Source organism: Agelaius tricolor, unplaced genomic scaffold (genome assembly GCF_023055355.1).
Source record: "Agelaius tricolor isolate 1412-34295 unplaced genomic scaffold, bAgeTri1.0.p SCAF_4, whole genome shotgun sequence".
NCBI lineage: Eukaryota > Metazoa > Chordata > Aves > Passeriformes > Icteridae > Agelaius > Agelaius tricolor.
Genome location: NW_027269264.1, coordinates 50424756 through 50449665, shown reverse-complemented (window position 1 = coordinate 50449665; position 24910 = coordinate 50424756). Strand labels below are relative to the sequence as shown.

The 24910-nt window shown below is 38.4% G+C and overlaps 1 protein-coding gene across 13 annotated transcripts in view; it reads right to left on the bottom strand.

Moving 5' to 3' along the window:
* Positions 1-24910, bottom strand: part of UBAP2 (ubiquitin associated protein 2) — a 127370-nt gene that overhangs the window by 63047 nt on the left and 39413 nt on the right. For 9 of the 13 annotated variants that reach the window (XM_071425748.1, XM_071425747.1, XM_071425752.1 and 6 more), the window contains 10 exons: positions 21033-21087; positions 19773-19876; positions 13688-13740; positions 9096-9163; positions 7833-8022; positions 6948-7161; positions 5242-5513; positions 4088-4266; positions 2785-2992; positions 1561-1600 (listed from right to left, as the gene is read on the bottom strand). In XM_071425748.1, the coding sequence (XP_071281849.1) occupies positions 1561-1600; positions 2785-2992; positions 4088-4266; positions 5242-5513; positions 6948-7161; positions 7833-8022; positions 9096-9163; positions 13688-13740; positions 19773-19876; positions 21033-21087 (1383 nt within the window). The remainder of the gene's footprint in view (positions 1-1560; positions 1601-2784; positions 2993-4087; positions 4267-5241; positions 5514-6947; positions 7162-7832; positions 8023-9095; positions 9164-13687; positions 13741-19772; positions 19877-21032; positions 21088-24910) is intronic. The other 4 variants (XM_071425753.1, XM_071425754.1, XM_071425757.1 and 1 more) reach the window with 2 other exon arrangements.

Genomic DNA, 24910 nt, shown 5'->3' with positions numbered 1-24910 from the left:
TATTTATTAGAGTTTGTTCACTTTATGGATTTGATTTCCTAGCTAAATGACCAAGGTCAGGTTGTTGGGTTGCAATAGAAAGAGGAATTAAAAGGTCCTGGCCTTGGTAATAAGTATGGCCTCTAAGAGAAGGAAATCCAAGTAACAAACATGGTTATGAAGGCAGTAACTATATCATCTAATAATTCCTGGTAAAACTCATATAAAAAAGGAGTAAATAACATTTAAAAATCCCAATATATTAAGGGCAGGATTCCCTCAACACAAGGAACAGAGTCACCATCTTAAGATCCCCTACAAGATGACTGAATGCAATGTGCAAAACAAAGAAAACCAGGAGACAAGTAGGATGGTCAGGAGTAAAACACATCAGTCCTACTTTGAATTAAGGATTTAGGAAGCTCGAGATCTGGATATTAAAGAACAGCAAAGAAGAGAGAGGAACAACTAAGAATATTATAGCACATACAGAAAGGAGAAAGTACTTATAAAAGTTAAGACAACTTCAAAATCATTTGGATGCATAAAATAGACTCAATGGAAGAAGAAAACAGAAATGCTCTCAAAGGAGAACTAGCACAGGAAAAGAGACTAGTAATGCCTTTACAGAAATCAAAAGTATTAGGAACACTCAGTTCTTTGTTTTCTGTAGAAAAAGGACAGGTTCTGTAGTGAATTTCATAAATTGTTTATTAACTCTGTACACAACACTAGAAAAGTTCTTGTGTTGAAAAACTGTCTTTGTATACTTGGAGCGTATACACTCCTGCTCCTTTAAATTCAACTTGGTACTAACAAAACACTGTCCACTAATGGCCTACCTGAAGAGATGTTTAAGAAGAGGTTAGACCTAAAATTGAGGTGTTGGAATTCCAAAAGATTTTAATTCACACCGCTGTCTTGAAAACTTCATGGAGCAGCACAAAGATCACTACACCTTAATTATTTTAACTCTAAGTAGAGAGCTGCAGGCCTGGTACAGGTCCATGCTACATTAGAAACAGGCCAAGATGAAGAAACTAACACTTATACCACAGTCAATACTGAAGTATTGTTTGCAAGGAAGTAAGAAACTCTCAAGAGGGAATGTGTTTCTCACCTTTATTCCCACAGGCTTCTAACAGGGCAGAGATAGAATTATACCTAGTGAGAGGTGCACTCAAAGAACGTGACTTCCTTTCACTACAGCTAAATGCTATTTGCACTTCCCAACTCAGGACTGGAAGAACGGCTAAAAATTTTCATATTTATTTCTAATTTCGCATTTTTATTTTATATTAAATGATTTCTGACAGGTAAATTCAAAAGGAAAGCCAACAGCAAAGCAGCTTCTCTAATTCTAATTTAGGTTTGTAGATTTAATAGACCTGCCTTTATATTTCAATTGTAGTCAAGAAACAAGCAGCATTTTATGCAAGCACAAATAAAGTCAAATAGGTCAGCCATAAATTAGTCATGGAGAACAATATAAAGCCTTAAACCCAATGTCACTGATACGCTTGTGTGCACAGCAAGGAACGAACAGAAAGTCCTGTGCTCAACCAAGCTTTGAAAACTTACTGTCAAGTGTTGCCTGTGTCCTAACACCGCTGTGCCCGTTCTGTAAACAAAGAAGAAATGAATTAACAAATCATCTTAGAAGTATATTAAATGCTCAGACTGAATCACACATTGAACATGCTTCATGCAAAATTCTATATTCATACTAAATTGAACAACAAGGCAGAAAATTAAATTTTTACTGCCTTTAAAAAAACTACATCATAAAGTTGTCTCAAGTGCAAGGTGTCCTCAACATAGAGAAACCCATACACTGCCCATAATACACCCATCAGCAGCAAACCTTCCCATGTACTGTATATAACATAAACTTCAGGTTCACACCAATATGAAAGAAGGAATTGCATTAACATATAGGAAATGGTTGTGCTTTTGATCTAATGTAACTCACAATTTTAACTATCCAAGTTACACAGAGACGCCAATTTTTTTCCATTGAAAGATAAGACTTGAGAAGCACCAGTTGTTTTTTGGATAACGCTGGAGTACAGAAGTGGATAGTCTATGCTTGATCCTCACCAGTACATACGAGCTAGTGCAGAAGACAAGTGTGACTGAGCCAACACATAACAAAGGCCAGAAGTAAATAAACTTACAAACTCTCACAAGTTCCTAAAACATTCAATAAACTCAGTTGTTTTAAAATAAACCTACATTCTATATACAAAGACAGCAGGTGTGTTTGAATCTCCCAAGAGACTCTTCGTCCTATATTAGACCTCTGCTTATGTTTATTAAAATAACACATGAAACTAATTCCCACTGGTGTTTAAATATAAGAGAAATGTAATACTGGAGGGGCCAAGAAAAAATTTGGATCCATTTGCTAGATGCCATGTAAATTTAGTAAATAAAATACATTTGTAGAGAAACCATCAAGTTATTAGTTATGGCAAAATACCATAACTAATTTTTACATACAGAGACAGTTCCTTAGCTTCAGGGAAGAAAACTCAAGTAGAATTTTAAGCGTTACTAAAAAAAAAAGGTCAAAAGACAATTTAAGATGTCAACACCTACAAAATCAGATGCTCTTATACCCCAAATACAGTAATACCAAAATTGACTACACACCAAGAAAAGCAAAAACAAGTAAGAGGGTGGGCTTGGAAATCAAAAATACCACTTGGCTTGGTTACAGCATTAATGTATCAGGGGAATACAAACCTAACATAGGTAAGAGTATTCCCCCTTTTCTAGGTCCTGTTTCTGTAATGAACTCACCGTAACTGCAACAGGGGTTGGTTCAGACGGAGCCATGGAGCTTTGGTACGCTATCCTGCTATGCACAGAGGTCTGCTCATAGGAGGAGGTTGTTACTGGGCTAGTGCTCTGGGATGAGCAGGTCAGACTGGAAGAGCTGATGGCAGAGGTTGTGTATGTGGAGTCCTGGACTGTATTGGATATTGGCAAAGAGGTATTCAAAGGATCACTGGAAAAAAAGAATTATTTATCATCTTGGTAAGCATTTCAAATACTTTCATGAAAATATCAGCTTCTATATAGCTATCTAGAACTACCTTAAACACACAAAATAATCCACACTATTTATATTAGAAAATCTAAGAATATAAAAAAAAATATAACATTGCTTTGGTTGTCACTAATCACTGCTTCAAAACATCAGCTGCACTAAGCACCATTCACCTCCCTCATTCCAGCCCAAACAAGACGAGAATTTACACAAAAGCACTTTTCAGTCATGTTATTTCCACCTTTCCCAAGGATAAATCAATGATCATAATCTTTATTTTTTAAACAAGCAGTATTGATAAAGTCTGGTATATAATGAATAACAATAGGATTCTTTTTACAATAGAATTCTAATGTAAAAAGAAAATAAATTATGCGAAGAGCTAAAAATACTTTAAAACATGCAGGAATGTTTTATTGTCCACTTAGTTTAAATATTATGTATAAAACTACAAGTTATGTGGAAGTTCATTTCTATCAGTATTTCTGAATTAACTTCAGGAAGCATTTTACTGGTGCTGATTTTTCAATGAGTAAGGAATTAAAACCGGATTACTGGTCCACTGGCACTTATCATTGGCTGTTGTAGCATTTCAGTAAGAGCTTCTGCATACAGAAAGCCTAGCCTCTTTTCTCATTTTTTCATCCCGTAGGAGAATCAGATCTGTAACCTGCTGCTAATCTACTGACTAACATACATATATGGTAAAAAGGTCAATTCTGCTGGGTCAGATGGAGAAAAACATGGGTAGTGAGGAACAAATCCCAAAAAGACTTGAAAATCAGGGCAATTTAACATGAGAAAAAAAATTCTATAAAGGATGGCTTACTAAAAGGTTATTTATATTCATATCATCTCCATCTCCAGCTTCACATCTACCCATCCAGGCAGATTTTGATTATCATTAGAGTAGAAAATTATCATTTAAGATATAGCCCACAGAAAACAAGTCATCATATTTTCTCCTTTCATTACATTGTAACCCTGTCATGATGTTTTTGGCACAAACTTGACCCCCACAAGAACACCTGAGAATGCAGGAGGGCAGCTCACACATACTTTACACATTTTGAATATAAGCTATTGTTGGTCGCCTGGTTGGTATTCTCACTGCTTGAAGTTGATCCAAACTCTGGGAGTGTAGGCTCTGATCCAAACTCAAGAGCTCCAAACTGAACATTTAACCCTGTCATGTCTGCTGATCCAGGCATCTCCACAGCAGAGGCAGGAATCTTAAAGGAAGAAAAGAAGCCATAATTCTTCTGCATGCATCTGCAACTTGAAATTAATCCACTCACTCTGCCCTAATCTGGAGCTGAATGAGTAAACTGTACTATTCCACAATAACAAAGTAGCATCTTTGTACACCCCTCCCCACCCCCCACCAATATTCATATTGTGGCTACTAAGTGAATCTAAAAATCACTCAGCAACAGCCATTTTCCATACAGAGCAACCAGCTATCTGCTTGCAAAAGATATCACCACAATATTTTGGACCTAATAACTATCCAGCTTAGTACATCCTGCTTCATAGATAAGAAATATACCAAGATCTTTGCTCTCCTTCTCCCTAGCAATTTATATAAAACATTTACCAAATCAAATCACAGAATCATTAAGGTTGGACAAGAACATTAAGACCAAGTCCAGGTACTAAAGCCAGCACTACCAAACCATGTCTCTAAGCACCATGTCTCTTCACATCTTTCAAACAGTTCCAGGGATGGTAGCTCTCTCACTTACCTGGGCAGCCTGCTCCAGTGATTGACAACCCCCTCAGTGATGACATTTTTCCTAATATCCAATTTAAACCTTCCCTAGTGAAACTTGAGGCTGTTTCCTCTTGTCTTGTCACTTGTTACCTGGGAGAAGAGACCAATCTCCACCTGGCTACACCCTCATTTCTAGAGAGTGATCAAGTTTCCCCTGAGCCTCCTTTTCTCCAGGTTGAGCCCCTGTAGCTCCCTCAGAGCTGTGCTCCAGACCCTCCTCAGCTCTGTTCCCTTCTCTGGACATGCTCCAGCCCCTCAATATCTTCCTTGTATGAGGGACCCAGAACTGGACACAGGATTTGAGGTGCAGCCTCACCAGTGCCCAGTACAGAGAGACAAGTCACTGCCCTGGTCCTGCTGGCTACGCCACTGCTGACACAAGTTTTTGTGGTTTTTAAGTTTAGTAATGACAAGCTATCACTCAGTTACCCACCTTGGATGCTGGAGTTATCCTCCTTTTTGGTGGTTTTATCTGTTTCTGCTGGGTTTGATGAACAGTCACTGCCTGGTTATCCATAGAGATAGTGGGGAGCTGTAGTATTTTGCTAACAGCTGTAGAGGTGTCTACTGGTGATGGCTCTCGGAGTTTTACCTGGGAGGAGGAGGACTCTAGCCCAGGAGGAGGAACAGGAACCACCTGCATTTGTTGTTGCCGCTGTGTCAGCTGGCTCAGAACTGGAGATGGCTCAGGCTGGGATTTAAAGTCTGGCCAGTGTTGGAAAAAAGGAAATACCAAAATTAAAGCATTGAACTCTGCTCTTCACAGTTCTACTCTTTATGCAAGAACCCAGGTGCTGCTTAAAAGTTACGATTCTATAGCATTTGGAAGTCTTTTCAGACATCACAGGGGTTTCACATGGATCATTAACACTATAACACTAATAAGGACAACAGTTGATACATCTTCTACTTTAAATAAACAGCTGTGGCCAAGCATTACTTAGTTTTTTTCCAAAAATGTGAAAACAAACCTATCTACACAGTCACAGTACTATCATACACAAGTCCTCAAAAACTGTTACAGATTATTTTAATCAAACATTTCAAGTTTCACTGTAATTAACTGAGCTGATATAATGTGATTACTTCCAAGGGGTAAATAGTTGTTGCAATTTAGAGGTAGTATGAGTTAGGATTCCCTTCCCCTGCAAAGAAGAAGATTAAAAAAAATAGGAAGTCTTCTACCATCTCATAATAGCTGAGAATCAAAGAGATGCTGGACATAAACAGCTTTTTTCCCCAGTCTTCCCTCTCATAGTTTTTGGATGCTGAAAGCCATGAGGTGACCTAAAGCACTGGTCAACACCACAGAGATCTCCAGCATTTCCAGTGTGAAAGGGTTTTTATTCAGTTGGTGAAGTCCATTAGAAAGCAATAAAATGTACATTTTTTTAGAATTTCTGCATGTCAAAGATAGTAATTGCTACCAATGGCTGCTTATCTACACATAAACATACACACACGAGAGACACAAGAGCTATCTTCTTCACAGTGAGGATTCTGCTAGGAACAACACTACAGAAAATAAGTTTCTGTCATTCTCACTGTTACAACTAATTTTACTCAATTACATAAAAAATTCATACAATTATAAATATACAAAACAAGTAACCCGAATCCTTCACAGCACACTACGGAAAGAACACTGAAGCGTGATGCATATTATGAAGAAATTACACAGTACTCATTCAAAATTCATGTAATGATTAGAAGAGAGAATTTGGTAAAAAAACAAAATACAAGTACACAACTTTACACTCAGCTAAAGGAAGCATAGGTACAATGAAAATAAGTATTTTCCAGTATCTGTTGAAAAACACTCAACAACAAAATTCCATGTAAATATTCAAGCACACTAAATCAAAGATGTCACTACCTGGAAGGCTCAATAACTTTAAACATGTAATGACATTTAGGGATAGCTTAAGCTTAATAAAACTTAGTTTATTATATACTTGTGATGTTTATTACCAGCAAATAAGCATAACATTTAAAATGTTGCAAGTAATTATATTACTAGGATTAAATTTTTTTTTAAAAAGTCTTTAATTAAAGTAATTTTAAACTATCATTGGCATTAAGAAATCCTACTGGCTAATATAAAGAGAAAGAGAGAAGAACCTGTGTCAAAGCACTTACCAAACTGACTGAGGACTGAGGACTGAGTACTGGGTGGTTTTAGATCCCAGGATGATGCAGCAACTGTGCTAGTGGTGGCAGAACTGCTATTGGTTTGTTGAGAGGTAAACTGACCCAATCCCGGTGATTTCAATTGGTCCAAGATTTGGGAACCAGTAGAGTTTGCCAATTTAGAAGATCTGAGCTCTCCAAAGCCAGAACAAATAACTGCCGACTACCAAAAGACCAAGAAGAAAAGGGGAAGGAGTGGAGTTAATATTTTAACTAATAATTGAACACAATCATAGGGTCAATGCCTACAACTGCTATCTGGCAGCAACTAAAATCTTTGCAGACATAGATTACTAACAAATGACCAGTAAAAATTTCCACTACTGTAATCACAATAATACTAACTTATTTGAACCTATGCATCTTAAAATATCATAGACTTACTAATAGTTGGACCAATTTTTAGAGAATAAACACCTCATCTCACACCCTCAAAACTGACTCAGAAATAGGCATGCTTCCACAAGAAGAAGTTGACTATGTGGCTTGGAAATAACACATCCATTTTCTGGCCTAGAACTCTTAACTATAAACAAATAATTTCATCCTATATCAGCAAGCAATGAGCACATCTGCTCTCTAATCAAAAATTAATATAACTGCTTCATGCAAATGCAGAAATAACCAACCAGCAAAAATGAAAAAAGTAATTTTTGGTGGCGGGGGGGGAGGGGGCTGAAAGTAAAAAATTATATTCTTCATTTTAATTTTTTTCAACAAATACCAAAACACTTCATGAAATGACCAGCACTGGAAAAGTTGTTTAACCTGAAATATTTACTCATGAACAACATTTAGAAAACAAAATATTTAGAAAGCACAGGATAGTTTTACCAGACTTTGAGGAGAGTAAGAGTTTACAGCACTGGAGCTGCCTGTTCCTGATGCCATCTGGGTGCTGTGCTGAGAATTTGTGAATACTAAGGCTTGGCCAAAGGTCTGCTGCTGAGGAGACTCAAATGAGTTGCCTTCTGTCTCTTGGGTAGATGTCACCGGCTTTTGAAGCAGTGTCACCAAATCAATGCTGAAAGACAAAGTGAAACTTGGCTGGAATTAATGAACAGTGATTAAACTTCAGTGACACTGGGGAAAGCACTAGCAATACTAAAGCTGCCATCCCAGCAACAGAATTATTACTGATTAGCAGTCTCTTCAGATGTTTTTTGTCTACCATACAAGAGAGAGAGAAGGGATCTTTTTGCCGCTAGGTAACAAACAAAAAAATCCCACCCCAATTTGAGTGGATGAACTAAAACATTTTCTAACAATCTGAGGGACATCCACTGGAAGAACAGAACAAAAACCACATGAATATACTACCTTTAAGAAAGAAAGAAATATAAATTATACACCACATGACACCATGCCTCATACAAATCACATCCATATTATATGGAAACTTTTGCTGCAGTACAGCAGAATGAGGACATTTGGAACCATTAGCCTATCTAGGTTTCAGATCTCATGCTATCCAACTACCAAAGCGTTCACTACGCTTTTATGTGCTCTCCAGGAACATGAAGCTACTGGAAGCAGCTGATTCCACAACACCACCAGCAAGGCATTTGAAGACAAAGACAAGCAAAGGAAGGCAGCAACTGACCTATTTTTGGTTCTTGATCTTAACCCTCTATCATCAGTAAAGGCTTGTAACTGTGATGTTGACCAGGGAATTCACCTTTTTGTCAATGCAAGCTTTCATTTAACACATCTGCCAAAGCACTACATTCTGAACACTTCTTGCATCTACAAAGAGAGGCTTTCCCATTTTCTGGACACTAAAGCCAGAGCTTCCCTTTTAACAGCAAAAAAATTTTTCTTCCCAGCTACTTTTCTTCCTGTCTGTAAGCAGTCTTGATGCAGAAGATGTGTTATGCTCACACATTTGGTAAGTTTGTCTCCACTTTTACAGTCAGAAATACATAACTCAGGAAGACACAGAAACAACAATTTGCAAGCAGGGCTTTTTCAATTTTTAGATGAGTTTGACCAATCTCTGAGAGAGTTTTTATTCAATATTTTATGTGTGCAAGCTAACATTGCCTAATCAAGGAGAAGGTTTATAAAGTATAGGGAAAACATGGAAGAAGAGCTTACCTTTGCCCAGGAGTCACATGATTTTCAGCTGGAACAGAAGATGCAGTGAAGACTTTTGTTTCAGAAAGCTGAAAAAGAGATGGGGTAAAAATCTCATATGCTCACATTTCCCTCCTGCAGTATCTGCATAAATTCCACTTTGGTCATGCACTTTCAATATAAAAGTAAAGTCAAACTACCATTACAAACAGCTACTCTGAAGCTCTGCTTAAAAAGACAAAAACATGTAGTCAAACTCCAGTAAAATCTTCTCTACAAAATCAAGTACCTATTTAATTAGAGGGTTGGGTTAGGAAATTTGACCTACTGACAACACACACCAGCATAGAACTGTACACCAATGTAACTACAGCAGCTTGGGAAACAGTTTAACTGAAATACACCAGTAGAAAGTAATTAATGTAACAGCCATTCTACCATCAACGTGCAGACAATTTATGACACTACAGAGTAACTCTGACAAATCTTATTGCACAAGGCTAACACATTGCACTGCTCCCACTCATTCCATGTATCCTTGCATCTGACATTTCAGCTCCCACCACCAGCAGATGCAGGTAAGTACAGGTAAGTTCAGTGAACCAGCATTCATGGTTCCTTCTTGGCAGCTCTGTTAGGAGAGGCAATAACGTCTTTAACTGAGTGCTCTGAGAGCACGAGCTGGGAAACCTGTAATAAAATGAGAGCCATGCTGACACTCATATAATAAGTCAGACCACCCACAGAGGAAAGCTGCACTGTTTTCACCATGCTGTTAAAATACAGAGAGATACTCGCACAGGCACCTGGGGAAGTGGAGCTGGTTGGGACTTTGGGGGAAAAGAAGGGGTTGTTTTTTTGCCATGTGGTTGAATTTTTTAATACTTTTTGTCATTTAAAAAGTAGTTGTTGAACAGCTACAACGTCCTAGGGCTAATTTGATTCTACTGACAGGAGTACTTGCAAGCCAGAATAGATCTTAAGCCAGTACAGGTTAGGTTTAGCAAGACAGAGCTAGGCGTGTACAATGTTTGTATTTTAAATTTACTTTTCACAAAATCATCCTTAATTCCTTTAGTAGCCTTGTCTTTGACTGAAGAATAACTGACCTATTCAAAGAACACCTTTCAAATCGGCCATTTGATACAGCTCTTCTAGAAATTATGCATTTTTAACTGCATACATCTCTAGCAGTTTAAAGGACACCACAGACATGAGCCGATTTCATTTGCCATCCCACAGGCAGCTCTACTGAGAGCATGTGATTCCTGAACATGGACATCTGATAGGGGTCTCCTTGAATTAAGAAGGGCACAGAAGAGCTGACTGGGAGCAAATCACCACTCAGAGGCAGAGTAGAGATATCTCACATACTCTCCCAGCACCCTCTCGCAAGGAACACATGAGACCATGAAGAAATCAGTCCTAACACAGTTCCTCCCTCCATTTCTTACCCTTCCCTTGCTGCCAACACAATGCACTTTAATCCCTCATTTCTGGATCACTTGTCCTGAGATGAATGCTGACAGCCCACAACTGTGTGTACTAACCAAAACAAAGAAAGAACATTCCACTTAAGTACATTTCAGTTGAAAAGGCTGTTCCTCTATTGTCCAGCACTTTCCGAATGATGTGTTTTATTTTAGAGCAATGTGTACTGTACTTGGGTATATAATACTTGGGGTATTATGATATTCCTGCATTACATGGCCCAAGGAGGTCAGCTAATGGCACAAGCAGCACTCTATGGTCTGCAATCCCTTGGTTAAACATTAAATTCTTTGTAATGTCAACAGTTTCTTACACTCACATAACCAAGAAAAGATTAATCAGGGACAAACACTGATGAACCCCAAAAATTCAGCAAATTAAGGAGACTGAAGATGTTTGTGACAATGCAAATGCATGCTTGATGTGTGAGAGAATAAATGCTCTCTATAGATGAACCAGCATGCAAACAGCAGTCTCCAGCTACCAGCTCAGTTACACTGAGATTTACAGTACAACCTGTGGCAAACTCACTGCCAAAAGGTCCAATCAAGCACTTAATTCAGTACTCTGCAGGGATTATGGCATTCGTAAAAACACATATTTCGAGCTGTGGCAGCTGAAAAGTTTTATTACCAGATGTATTTAGTAGTTCTCAGAAGTAGAATTTTCAGCTCCCAATCAAGCCATTATGCTTGCTGCACACTACACTCACAAATCTTTCACTGAGGCTCTGGCATTTTCCCAGAACTGAACGAATGGTTGTGAGCCATTTGTCGGTGTTGGCCTCACAGGGGTATGTCCTCCATCTGCAGTGAAATGCCCAAGCTTCCCAGCTCCTGTTCCTATGATAAAATCATTCTCCAATCACCAAACAGACAATGCACTTGACAACTGGTTATCAGCTCCTAAAGGAGTACAGGAATGGTAAGGAGAAGAGGAAAATATACTCCAGCATCCTCAGAGAAACTCAACATCAACAAATCAGAATTAAAAAAAAGCTTATTACTGTTTTGGTATGATGTAGTGAGGGTAAAGAAATTAAAACAACTTCTCATGCTGCTTCCAGGTAAAGAAACCACTTCCAACAAAACACACTCCTTTTTTTTCCTTTCCTTTTTTGAAAATAAGTGTTGCTGGGGTTTCAAATAAAAACAGAACATGTTTGCCATTACCCACTTTCCAGCAATTTGTATTTATCTATTTCTTTCCTTTGGAATAGTTGCTGTAGTTAAACTTTACTTTCTTTTAAGAGCAAAACCCAGAGCCATCTAAAGTACCTCAGTATTTGTCTAGTCCTTCATTGTTAATACCCTGAATATCCCTTTAACAAAACAAAACCTCCTATTTTCACTGCAAGCACTTTCCATTCTGTTTAACAGCACCTTGACAACCTATTATACCTGCTTAATACTCACTGCAAAAGATAAGGACCAGACAGGACTATTAGGTCACAAAGACCTAATTCTTCTTGGGTCAAACAATGTTAAATTTCACTCACTTGCTCATAACTTGTATCTGACTAGAGAACACCACATTTAAACAGAAATATTCTTTAGAAAAACACCCAGTCTTTTCCTGCAGACAGTAAATATATCAGCTTTCTTGGTTCTTTTAATCAATAGTCATGCCCCTAGAACTGTTTGTTACACACTTAAATGCACGGATCCATCTTCCAGACACAGGTTCATACTACACCTCTGCTAGACCAAAACCAGAGTCCATCATACACACCTAAAGTAACCCTTTCAGATTCCCTAAACTAAAATCTCCCTTCTCAAGGATCTTTGATCAGATATTTTCAGCTATTATACACAATTTTTCATCTGTAAAAGTAATTAGAAATTGGATTTGGTACTTAAGAATCAAGTTCAGGAACATCCACATACAGAAACAACTCAAGAATGACTAAGAGATGGGGAAGAGTGCCAACAGGCAAAAATAGTACAATAGGAGCTTTTTTAACACAGCATCAGCTCATATGGAGCTGTTCTTTTTTCATCATTCACTACAATCCTGGAAACTTTTTGAGTTGCTGTTTTCCAGACACCAGGCCCTTGTTCTGAAGGTGTGTCTTTATTCCTATAAAACAAATGGATACTTGGCTATATTAAAGTATTTTTTCATTGGAACAGTTCAAATCTTGCAGAGGTCCAAATCTCACCACGATCGGCTCACTTTCAAAGGCTATACCAATATATTTTGTATTTTACAAACATTTTATTAAGCAATTACTTTAGTTTTATTTCCCAATCATTGATCAAGGCACTAGATGGCATCTGGCCTCAGACAGGGAGGACTAATAGCCTTCCTACAAAAGCCCACATTCAGTAAGGGTCCTTCTGTAACAGATCTGCCAAAATTTTCAAGGCAGATTTCAATACATGAAATGTTTTGTGGTAGAATGCGATTACTTTTAGAACAAAAGGTATAACATATTTTTCCCCTTTTTTTTTTTTGCGCATGTTTTGGGCGAATGTATCTGCCTCTTGACATTTCATTCACTCTTTCTGAATATCAGCAGACTATTAACTTTCTCCTAGGTTATAGGGATTTTTCCAGGATCCAAAATTAATAAAAATTAACAATGGGCTAGAGATTTCAAAATTCATTTGCAAATTATTCAGCTCTAGTAACTAATTAAAACAAATTCTATCTCTAGTCATCATTGTTCAACACCCATCCCTTACAACAAATGCTGTATTGTACCAGCATCAAACAGGGGTAAGAATAGCTCATAGATTTCCACCATTCTTAGCCCTTAGTCCACCTCTAGCACACACTCAGGAAACTAAAGACAGATTTAAAATATGTCAGCTTTTGATGACATTAACTGATACAGAAAACCTAGGAATTTAAGAATTTCTTTCAATTCTCTCAAAAGATACATCCCTATCATTAGGTAAGGATGGAGTTTCCATATCAGTTACATGAAGCATTCACACATTTCAAGGACAAACACTGACATTCCACCTTGCAGGAGGAGGCAAAAGGGATGACTTATTTTCATTCTACTGAAAATAAACTTGAAATAATGGATTATTTCAAATATTTAGTTTTTGAAAACAACACAAACTCTGAAGAGAATAAATAATCAATTGGTATATCCAGCCAGTTGCACTTACGTCTTCATTCCAGTCCTCTGCTGTCCATTCTTCTATTGAGTTCTTCCATGCTCCTATTATAACAGAGGAAGGGAAAAAAAAAACAGGAACAAGTTAAAGGCGCAACACCGTGTTTCAATCCTTCTGCTTTACAAGCAATCCCGTTTTCATTATCAGTGGAACATAAAGCAAGGAGATGGAGGTTGGAAACATATTTGGAAACATGGTTGTAAGCTCTAGGAAACTAGTCTGCAGAATTAAAATTCTGGGAGGGGAATAATTAATCCCAAACATTGGAAGAACTTCCTCTTATGGGTCCAACGGCAGTGAGAGGTTACTCAACCCTCCCACAGGATCCTCCAGCTTCACACACAAATTCATTCAGAACAAAACACAACCACCAACACCTGCTCCAAGACCCGCAATCCTACTTTCAACACATTCAATTTCAAGACCCAAGCTATGCCTGTGAAGACTACTTTCCAACCTGTTAATTCACTCCTCAGAGTAGCACAACTCCAAGTCCTTTCCCTGAGAGAGCAACTTATTTTAGAACACAAACAATTCTTATGATGGTAGCAGGACAATCTTTAAATTTCCATCCACTGTAGGAAAAAACGCTTCCTGTAACTTGTGGCAGACTGGATTTGGCAAACTCTGGAGCACAGTGAAGCATGCAGAAATAGGAAAACCACAGAAACCAATCTTATGGATGCAAAAACCCAACCCCTTCCATAGGAAACAGCAGGTACAGACATGCAAGAGCAATAAATGGACTGAAGGCCTTGACCATCGGCAGCACTACAGGGAAGGTTATTCCAACAACAACCAGAGCCTTTGTGTAAACTGTGCAACCATGAGCAAAGAAAACACCAGCACCAAAGATAGCGCCGCCGGCACCCTGGATCAAGTACAAAGCAAAGAGACTGCTGCTTCAATCATAACCTTTCATTTAACCAGGAACTGGTCTGAGACACATTAAGTCAGAAACAAGCCCCCCAAAAACAGCATCAAAGCCAGCTGGTACTAATGCCAGAACTGCATTGGTGCTTCCTCCGTACCCCACGACACCACAGCGGGTTTGGCAGAGGAGGGTTGAGCGGCGCCAGTCCTGTCAGGCAAAAGGGCTGACCATGGAGGTTACACACAGTGGGGGGAAGAGGGGGAACTATACCTTGGAATCCAAAATTATTTGGCAGGTCCTGAGCAAGGTAACATCCGCTCTGTGTGGGCTCTGTGGAGCAATACAGAGTTGCCTGAAATATCTCATGCTCACATTTTAGCAAACGGCTTCTACCCAGGGATGATGTTTTTATGAATAACCATACCCTATAGCAAAACTACTACAATGCCTCAAATTTCTAGAGTAATCCACACATTTTGACAGTAATTTTGAAAAGGAGGAAAAGCCCAATGAGCAGCAGTTTTTAGAGGAACAGGTGATTTTCTTTCCCTTCCTCTGACCAGCACAGAATCCCTTCCACCAGTATTTCTTCTTTGAAGAAGAAATCAAAGTATTTGCCCTGCTTGTATTTATCTCCCATAAGCCAGTGCCTGTCTCTAGAAGACAAGTTTTGCACTGACACCAGAACACTAAAACAGAGCTTGGAGTCTGATAAAATAAACACTAGAAGAGCTCAGGTACATCAAGTCAGACTCTTGTGTATTTTCCACCATCTTTGGGAGACCAAACCTACTCGAAATAACACTTGTGATGTTTTCCTGACATTAAATTTAAACAACTGTCTGTTGTTCCCTCTTATAAAGCTAGTCCTGAGGGTTTATTCTTTTAAATGCTGTGTACAGCCTTTCACCCTTTTATTAGTTTATCCAAGCTGCCAAGTTTATTGGTGTCATTTACTAACACTCTTCCTTTCCCAACTCAATCATTCCACTCTCAGTTATTTTAGTACTCTTCTCTGCACTAAATTCAGTTTCTGAATGTCTTTCTCCTATTGATCTAAGTCAGATCTTGCCACAGAACCATCAACTTCTTTTTAGTCCAAAATCCACCCTGGCATTACTGCAACTCATGCATCCACTTCCCAATCTTTCCCCCAAGCTTTGCAAAGCATTACAATTCAAGAGTTTTCTGTTTTCCATCAAAATTACGTTTTGTGTTTTCTAGGATCCTTATCATACAAGCTTCAACCTAGGTGGTTATTTGTGACCCTTTCCTCTTTTTCTTTGTATTAAGTTCAGTTTAGAAAGTTATCAACCCAATAAAACCAGAATACGTCTTTTGATGAGTCTTCAGCTATGTTCCTCCAATTATCCTCTCTCCCTGTCACACTCCTTAATTTTTACAATTTCTTTGAATAAACATCGATATTAGCCCCAAAATAAATTTAACTTGGTCTATGCCAAACTTATGTACTAGTTCTTTCCTTCTGGATTTGCATTCTAGAAACACCTGAATGTCTCCTTAAAATGTTCCTTCTGACTTTAACAGCAGATATTGAAAAAACAAACCAAACACAAAACCCCCAGAAAACAAAAACCCAAACACCAACTTCCTTGTACCTTCCAAAGAATACAACTGTCCCTCTTGAAAGTTGCTCTTTAATTTATTTCTTATTTCTAGTCATTCTTCAGTTTCAGAGTAATTTAAGGCTGTTCATAACTAAGGTAACAAAGGAAGTTTTCCATGAAACTTACAAAACTCTATCAAACTAGTGACGTGAGTAAATTACCAGAACACAAGGCCATTTTTACAACAAACTTTGAGAAGTAAGCACCTCTGATACAATTTATGCTTAAGAACTGCTGTGATTTGCACTCATTTTCTCCCACTGCCCTGTACATTACAAAAAAGGTGAGAGAAATGATGCTGCTCAAGTTTATTTCATTTTGGAGAAGGACTAGTAATTTTGTTTCTCTTCATCTGTCCCTTCCCTTTGCCTTTCATCTGTATTTTATTTCTATATAAATTAGAATGCAGGAAAATTGATGCTGTATTATTTGGAATACAATTAGATATAATGTTATGAACTATTAAAGACTTGCCCTTCAGTCTGTATTTCAGCCAACACTAAATTTTACCTTCACAGAACTAGCTAGCTTTTCTACTGGATTACACAATGGTGCACTTAGAAAGGCTATTCAAGTTATCATGAGGCCTCTGGCATCTGCAATAATTCAGGGCATGAGGTTCTAGAGCACTTTCAGAGTACACATGACAGAAACTACGTTTTGGAAACAAACACTATATTATTTTTTATGAAAATGCTCATTTCCCCAGCAGTGGCTAAAGAAAGAAATGCTTAGTACATAACTCAGAATGTCACAAAGAGTTTTTATTGGTATTATGTCTCCAGAAAATATTTTGGTAAGCAAAGACCTCTTATTTCTCTAGGCAGTTACCCAGTTACTGCCTCTTTAATGTAACTGCAGATGAAAGACACTAGTTTTCCAAGTAGATAGCAGGAGCTAATATTTCTTACCTTCTTTTGAGATTAAATAAGAAATGGGACTGGGTAATGAGGAATAAAGAGAGCAATTTCCTTGCTGTCCTTCCTGTATAAACTCTTACCTGACATCTATAAAGCCCACTGCAAGCTTTACAGTTTTGCATACACATATAGTTCCCACATTCAAAACTTTAGTCGACTCCCCACTGGGAACTCAACTGGGTCATTGATTTGTAATTAACAAAACATCATGTGAATTTAGGAGAAGGAACCTGAAAATTAATATTTGGGATTGACAAGTCAATTCATCCTCAACTTTACGCAACCTACTTCCAGCCCCATACCTTGTCTGACACTGTCTTCCCCAGCACTGCTTCCATGTTCCTTCCCAGCAGTCTCTTCTGCTGTAAAATTATCACCCCAGCTGCAGCTTCCTCTAAAAACCCTCAAGACGCTTTCCATCAAAAGGCTGAAAGTGCTACCCACTTGGACAACTGATGTTTCAATTTTAAAGCATATTCTTTCTGAAGTGATTCCTTTTGGCCCAAACACTTCTTTCAGACATTCCTAGAGCTTGTCTACAACACCATAAAAGAAAGCATTCTTTAGAGAGACATTGCTGTTTTGTCACTTACTGTACCTTTTTCATTTGAAAGTAAATTAAGATTAGCAACAAAAAGGTACTTAACACCCAACAAGAACATTCACATTTACCTAGTTTACTTTAATTTTCTGCCAACCAAGTAATTTTGCAGGAACTCCCTTACAATGACACCCACTCATTCATACCTCAAAGATTCATTCGTCTGACAAGGCCAGTGAAAATTCTCAAATGCCTTCTCACACCTTCTTCCTACAATGCTTCCCAAATTTCCATGCATGTCTTAAGCTGTGTTATTGAAGTCCAGTGCAGTTGTTGGTGACATGTACACAGCAAATATGCGCTTGACATCCAAACAGAAATTCCACACATCAAAACTCTGAATTTCCACCACTCCGTCAGCAGCACATCTCTCATGATGACACATTCATGCTGTTAGAGGGATCTGTTTACCCACACCAAACTACTCTTATTCCTAGGCATATTTCTTCTATTACTTAACACTCAGTAAGAAGGACAAGGAGGCTCTGCCTCTGCCTACAAGGATAGAGGCTGCTGTAACAGAGTCACATGAAGGCTACTCTGAGCAGGGAAGGTCTCAGAACACTTGAGTTCATTTTGGAAGTAGAGCACAAGTCATAAGTAAGCTATATCCTTACACCTGCATCAGTAGTAACAAACCAGTGATGCTCTACCTCTGGGTCCAATCTCCTAGTACCTTGAACCTCACTAATAGGTAGCAAACAATAACGTAACAATCTCCAAAGGAATTTTCAAGACATTAAGTATCTTCTTATTTGAAAAACTAATGTGAGTGAAAACAAAAGGTAATTTTTTACAGCACCAAGTAATTTAAGAAGTAATTCCTTAGAGAGATACCTATTTGGCAAGAATGCTCCCATTAACAACCACTAATATACCCAAAGCCACTCTTCCACACTAGTTGAGAAGGCAATCAGAGTGACAAGACAGCTGCTTAATAAGCCTCCCTAAACTTTGAGCCTGTTGTTGTCTTCTCTAGTTAAGTGGAAAATGGCTTGTAAGACATTTAGAAAGCTGCATCTCAAGTGGCTCACAGTAGAGCTCAAGAGAGCACACTGTGCCCTGCAGGATCAGCTTCCACACCTGACACAGGAGTTGATAAAAAAATCACCTGAGTAAGCTTTACCAATGAAGAGATCAGAAGAGTTACCCATTGCTGCAGTTAAAAGAAAAACACTCAATGGCTCCCAAATGAGGACAAAAACATACATGACTTTCTCCATTCTAACACATGGTTTACTTTGCCTTCATCTTCTATCACAGAATACAGGAAGCAGCAAGGTATCCTGTTTTTCCCATCACAGATAAGCTGGCCACCCTCACTTCTGAATCACCATGAGACCACTGACAAATGGCTCCTTTCCAAACTATGTCAGTCTCTTGCCTTTAGCTGGAAGTGTGTACTTCTCACTTGAAACTTCATACAGAAACACACATCTGCCTTGATCTTCAGACAGGTCAATGGCTTTTTGGCTTCAATTCAAGTGCCTACTCATGCTTTAGTTAATAATTTTCCTCTTCAGAAGTCGCAGATCTTGGAATTCTCCTCCATTCAGAGACTCTCATCCTTACATTTCTGCATTGTGCAGATTGGGCTTCCAAAGCCATCCCAGTGTCACTGAGTGAATCATACTTGTAAACTTTTTCTTTTCTTTTTCTTCTTAGATATTCACATCACAGGCCTAAAGCCTGTGGACCAATCAATTTTAGGAGGACTTATGCTCCTTAACTACATTCAGTGAGATCTTAAGCAGTATTAAGATATCTAAACATTTCTTTATAAACAAGGTTCTTCCAGTGACTCTTCAAATTCCTTTGTCCCCCAAGGGTCTACTGGTACTATAACAAAAGAATTGCAAAATGCCTCCCTTCATTCTCACCACAGAGACACAGGCTCTGCACAACAGCAGAACTAAACTTAAAAATCATCTAGTATCTGTGTCACAAAAGATGTATACAAATTTTCAGAAGTGCACACTAACAGAATGGTTATTTTAGCTGCAATATGCTACAGGTCTTCATTCCAATCCTTCCACTTCTTGAAGCATCTTACCAGTTCCATCATCTGCATCATTCTGACCAGTCTCCCAGATCTCTGACTTTGTTCCAAAGCCATCAGTGGCAGAAGACTCCGTATAGTCTGCAGGATTAAATGTCCTAGAGTTTTGAAAGTTAAGAAATGGAAGAGAACACATGGGTCATTCAGTGAGCATAAGTGTCATAATTTTTAGCTGAAGTTGTATTAGACTTAACATCTTGATTTCCACATAAGTTATCTTGACAGCTTTTACTTTAAAAAAAAAAATCTTCTATGAGCAGACAGAGATAAAAAGGGAGAAAAGAGAATAAGAGAAAAAAGTGAAGAGACTGATTAACAAAATTCCTGTAGAAAACTGAACCAAATAAATTCCTGAAAAAACACTTAACAGCATCCGAATTCCTCCCGGTGTTATAAAGCATTAGTTTATACACACAATATAAGAATCTCTCAACAGGTGAGTTTTTCAGCAGGTGGCTGACTGATAAGTGACCAGTATCATGTCCTTTCAGAGCACCAGTAAGATTATTTCTAAGTGCTCTGCTGACACTAATGCCAAAAATACACAGATGCAGCTAAAAGGTGAAAAAGCATTATTGCAGAAAAACCTCTTTTCAGTTCATCATCTGCAAGTATGAACAAGAAGAATTATTAGAGAAGTAGAACATGACTCCAGTTCATCATAACATTACTGATGTTGCATGAAGTGTCATTAAAGGCAAACACTGAGTGAAACTAGTGGAGGCTACATTTCTATAAGCCAAGTTATTCCAACAAAATTGAGAGCAAATTTTTAAGCTGCTGAATAACTTCTTCTGACTCTGTTTTAAGGTCCATATGAGTCCAAACAGCTAAAACATGAAACCTCAAAAACAGAACGAAGTTTAGAATTGCCACTTTCATATTCTAAATATGTTCACTGCACATTCTACATTACACTGAAATAAATCTGGTTTAAAATTTACCTAAGACTATATGTAGCACACAACTTTCAGACTCCAAGGCACTATGTGGCTGCTACTGATAGCAGGCTCTCCAAGTCTGAGATACTAACACTGAACAGACATACATTAGGATTCTACAAGTGTGCCTAGTTAGAAACACTAGTTTAAGACAAAAATATTCTATTCATTACCTAAGAGATTTTTCAATTTTTGCATCTATATTGGTTTATCAAACATATAGGAATATCCATACATACAGTGGCAACATTGTCAATAAATATTGCCACTGTGTTTGATCCTTGCCAAAATCTGTGCTCTGCATGTTTCTTACCCCATGCCTTGGGCTGAAAACCTCCCCGCTCCTCTCCCTCTGCCACGTCCAAACCCTAGGAGAGAAAACACCATTTAACAGCAACAGCAGAGGAGCCACCAGTCACTAGTCTGTCACATTAAAGAATGCCACAGTTGAACAAAACTACCATAGTTGAAGTTAAATATAGTTTACTTCCCAAATTCCCACATCAAATTTGCTTCCCTAAAACACTCAAATCAGCCTTGGTTCATCTAAGACCCGACATTTCACTAGGATCTTCAATTACCTGCCATCTTTTCTGTGTCGTGAAGTAGCTCCAAGTGCCATTAAGAGAAATTACCTAAAGACTCATCCCAAACACTGCTATTGCCAACTTATTAGACTTACTGTTCAAAATTTTCTCTGTATTGTTTCATTCTTGCCTAAGATGCTCTAAACTCCCAGCCTCCCTGAATATCCTGACCTCCCAAGCAATTCTCTGTCACTCCTTATCTGTGAGGAAAAAGTTGAAATACTCCATTTGTTTCCTTCTCTGACTCTGAACACCTGTCCACCCTCCTGTGCTTTTGCCAATCTCTGATCACACATTCCTTCTGCCTCACCCTTCATCACAGTTACTGACAGGAAAATACCCAAATCAAATAACTCATCTTCCTTGCTATCATCCACTAAAATATTCATTTGTTTTAACAAAAACAAGTACTTGTTTTCTCAAATTTTGATTACCAGCCTCAGTTCATGAGCTTCTTGATACAATTAAGAGCTTAATTTTTGCACATGGTATATTATCAACAAGGCATGAAAAATTTTGTGCTATTCAAGAATACACAAAGCAAATGTCTACAAAAAGTGTAACTAAATATTTCTTATATGCAATATACTTCTGCATAGATTTCTTCCCCACCTTTTTCAGGGTTTTATGTAAGGCTTACCCAGTTTGTTCAGGTTTTTTTGAGGAAGAGTGAGAATATTATTTTGTATTACAACAACAGAAGGAGGTCAAGAGCTGCACTCAGAACAAACCATGTTTATTTTAATGACAAAATTATGTGGCAATTTTAAGTCACCAAGCAACTGCAAGCTTACCAGAGCAGACAAAAATGATAATCCTAAATCACCAAAGCACTGATGCCCATAGATCAGAACTACCCATGATGGGATGTTAAAAGTTGGATCAGAATTACTTCTTACTTTCAGGAGACCACACAAACTGAGCAAGAGCAGTACCTCCAGGACATGGTAACACCAGTTTATCAAATTCTACTTTAATGACTTTCTGTCTCCTGTTCTCACTACTCATTATTCCCCTTACCCAAGTTCACTGTTTTAGTGACAAAATACATTTCTGGACCTACTTTTTCAAGATTTCTTAGAGGCATCAAAGTAGAGAAAAGATTCCCATCTAGCAAGACACAGCATTTTGCTGGGATAAGAACATAGAATAGCATAAGTCTGACACTGACCAGCTCTGTTATGTCTACATTATCTTCCCTTCTTTGCTCTCTTTTCACAAATGGCTGGAGAGAAGGCAGACAGAGGTTATGAAAGAAGCAACAACTGCTGTAACCTGGCATTTGCCACCCTTCTTTACTGAGCCCATGTGTTTTTTGCCATAAACAGTGCCCCAAACCCCACTGTACCCAACTGCCTCCAACTTGTCCACTGAACCTTGTTGCTCAGCCTACCTGCTCTTCTGCTATCCTCTGCCAAAATCAGAGCACTCTGGATTACCTTTCTGCCCAGTAAGTTTTCTTAAGAGCAGAACCAGCTACACAAGTTTACCTGGGAATATGGTAGGGGCCATCATGTAATAAAATTACTTTCAATTGCTACTTTCAATAGAGCATTAAACACCATTTACAGAAATTGTGCAGAAGCAAGATCAACAGTTTTCTGACAGCCTGAGGTACAAGTCCAACTGGGAGCTGCAAAACACAGAAACAGTCAACCAGAAACAGTTTTGAGCAAGACAGACATAAGGTACAGAGAGATAACTGAAATAGCTGTCATGAAAGAAGAAATAGATTTTACAAGAGGAGCTAAGTCACCCCAGTATCTCAAGTGCAAAGACCTGAAGGAACAACCTTAGCACACTAAAGAGAAGGTGATATTTTAGCAAGTCAGGCATACATAAGATATATGCCCATAATGGGCACAATAAACTACTGACTAAAAACATCAATAAGCAACAGTTTTATAAATTGCAAAAAAGCAAAAATGCTGCTCCCGATGTTCCATGCACATTCTTAGAGTACGAGCCAGCAAGGCATTTTTTATACCAGATCACTTTGAAAGATAATTCTGAACTTGAATTTCAAGTGGATTCCTTTAACTTCTTAATGCTGTGTCAGTCAAAACTGGAATTAAGTTTTATCAACAAACACAAAAGAACCTTTCTAATAAAGGCAAAAGGGAGTATCAAATTACTAAATTCAAAGTTAAAAAACACATGAAAAACTAACTCAAAATATGGGACAGTGAATGTTCACCACTGCAATACCACCTAACTCAGACACTAGATTTCATACATCATGGTCACTAGTGCAAGATGCCAATGGAAAGGGCTAATATTCTCTTTGACACAACCAGACCACTAGTAAATCCTTAAATTCTCATGCCAAGAAACCTACTTTTCTCAGCTGTCTAAATTTAAAAATGGCCTTAAAACAGAAGGTACAGTCTTTTAAGACAAAGAAGTTAGTCACAAAACAACTGTGAATGCCTACAGGGTATCTACAAACTTTTTATGCTTTTTAACAGTGACTAAAGAGTCAGTGAGCAAATAAAGCTTTCAGAATTCACAGCAGGAACCCAAATACTAAGCATGCAATCCCACAGTAATTTAAACCCATTTAAATTAGAACTACTACAACTGTGGTCTTCCTCACTGGTGATCATAAGCTCTGCTCTTTTGTGCAGTGACAGTTTTGCACTTTCCAGCAAGTGAGCACTGAACAACTACCAGGAAACAGTATTTGTTCACTTTTGGATCAGCTCTCCAAACCAGTTGCCACCTTGCTAAATGCCAGAAAACCTTTGCACCAAGCTACCAAAAAACCCTGCTGTCTACAGTGACTATGTTGCCTGCCTCTTCTTTTTTGGGAGTTAGTTTGTCTGTCACCTACCACCTCACACTTTCCAAGTCCCTTAACTTCCAGGAGGATCTGCTCCAGGATCTTGCCAGGCACAGATGTGAGACTGCCTGACCTCTAGTTCCCCAGGTCTGCCTTCCTTCCCTTTTTAAAATAGAGGTTATGCTTCCCTTTTTTTCATCAGTGGGAACTCAAATATGATGGATGGTGGCTTAGCCACTTCCTCTTTCACTTCCCTGGGGAGCCACAGATGTATCTTGTCAGGCCCCACAGACATGTGCACTTTCAGATTCCTCAAAAGACTCAAACCTGATCCTCTCCTACAGTTGATCATTATTCATTCTCCCAGCCCCTGCCTTTACCTTCTATAATTCATATGATTTGAAATCTTGTGGGAAAAGACCAAGGCAAAAAAAGTCATTAAGTGCCTCCAGCTTCTCCATGTCCCAGTTAGCCAGGTCTCCCATTTTCTTATAGAGAGAGCCCAAATTTTCCCTTGTCTTCCTTTTATCACCAGCAATAAACTTTAGCATTTCAAACCAGAACCCTAGCTGCTCAGACAATCTCACCTCTCTCTTCCTCCCAGGCTACATTTATTTGCTTCCTCCTTCTCTGGGCTTTGTTTTTGTGTTTGAGTTTGTCCAGGAGCTCCTTTTCATCCATGCGGTTGGGGAAGTTTTGTCTTTCTTTTGGTTGGGATGCACTGCTCCCAAACTTGGAAGAAGGAATCCTTAAATATTAACATGCTTTCCTGGGCCCCACTTCCCTCTGGGGTTCTACCCCATGGCACTCTACCAAACAGAT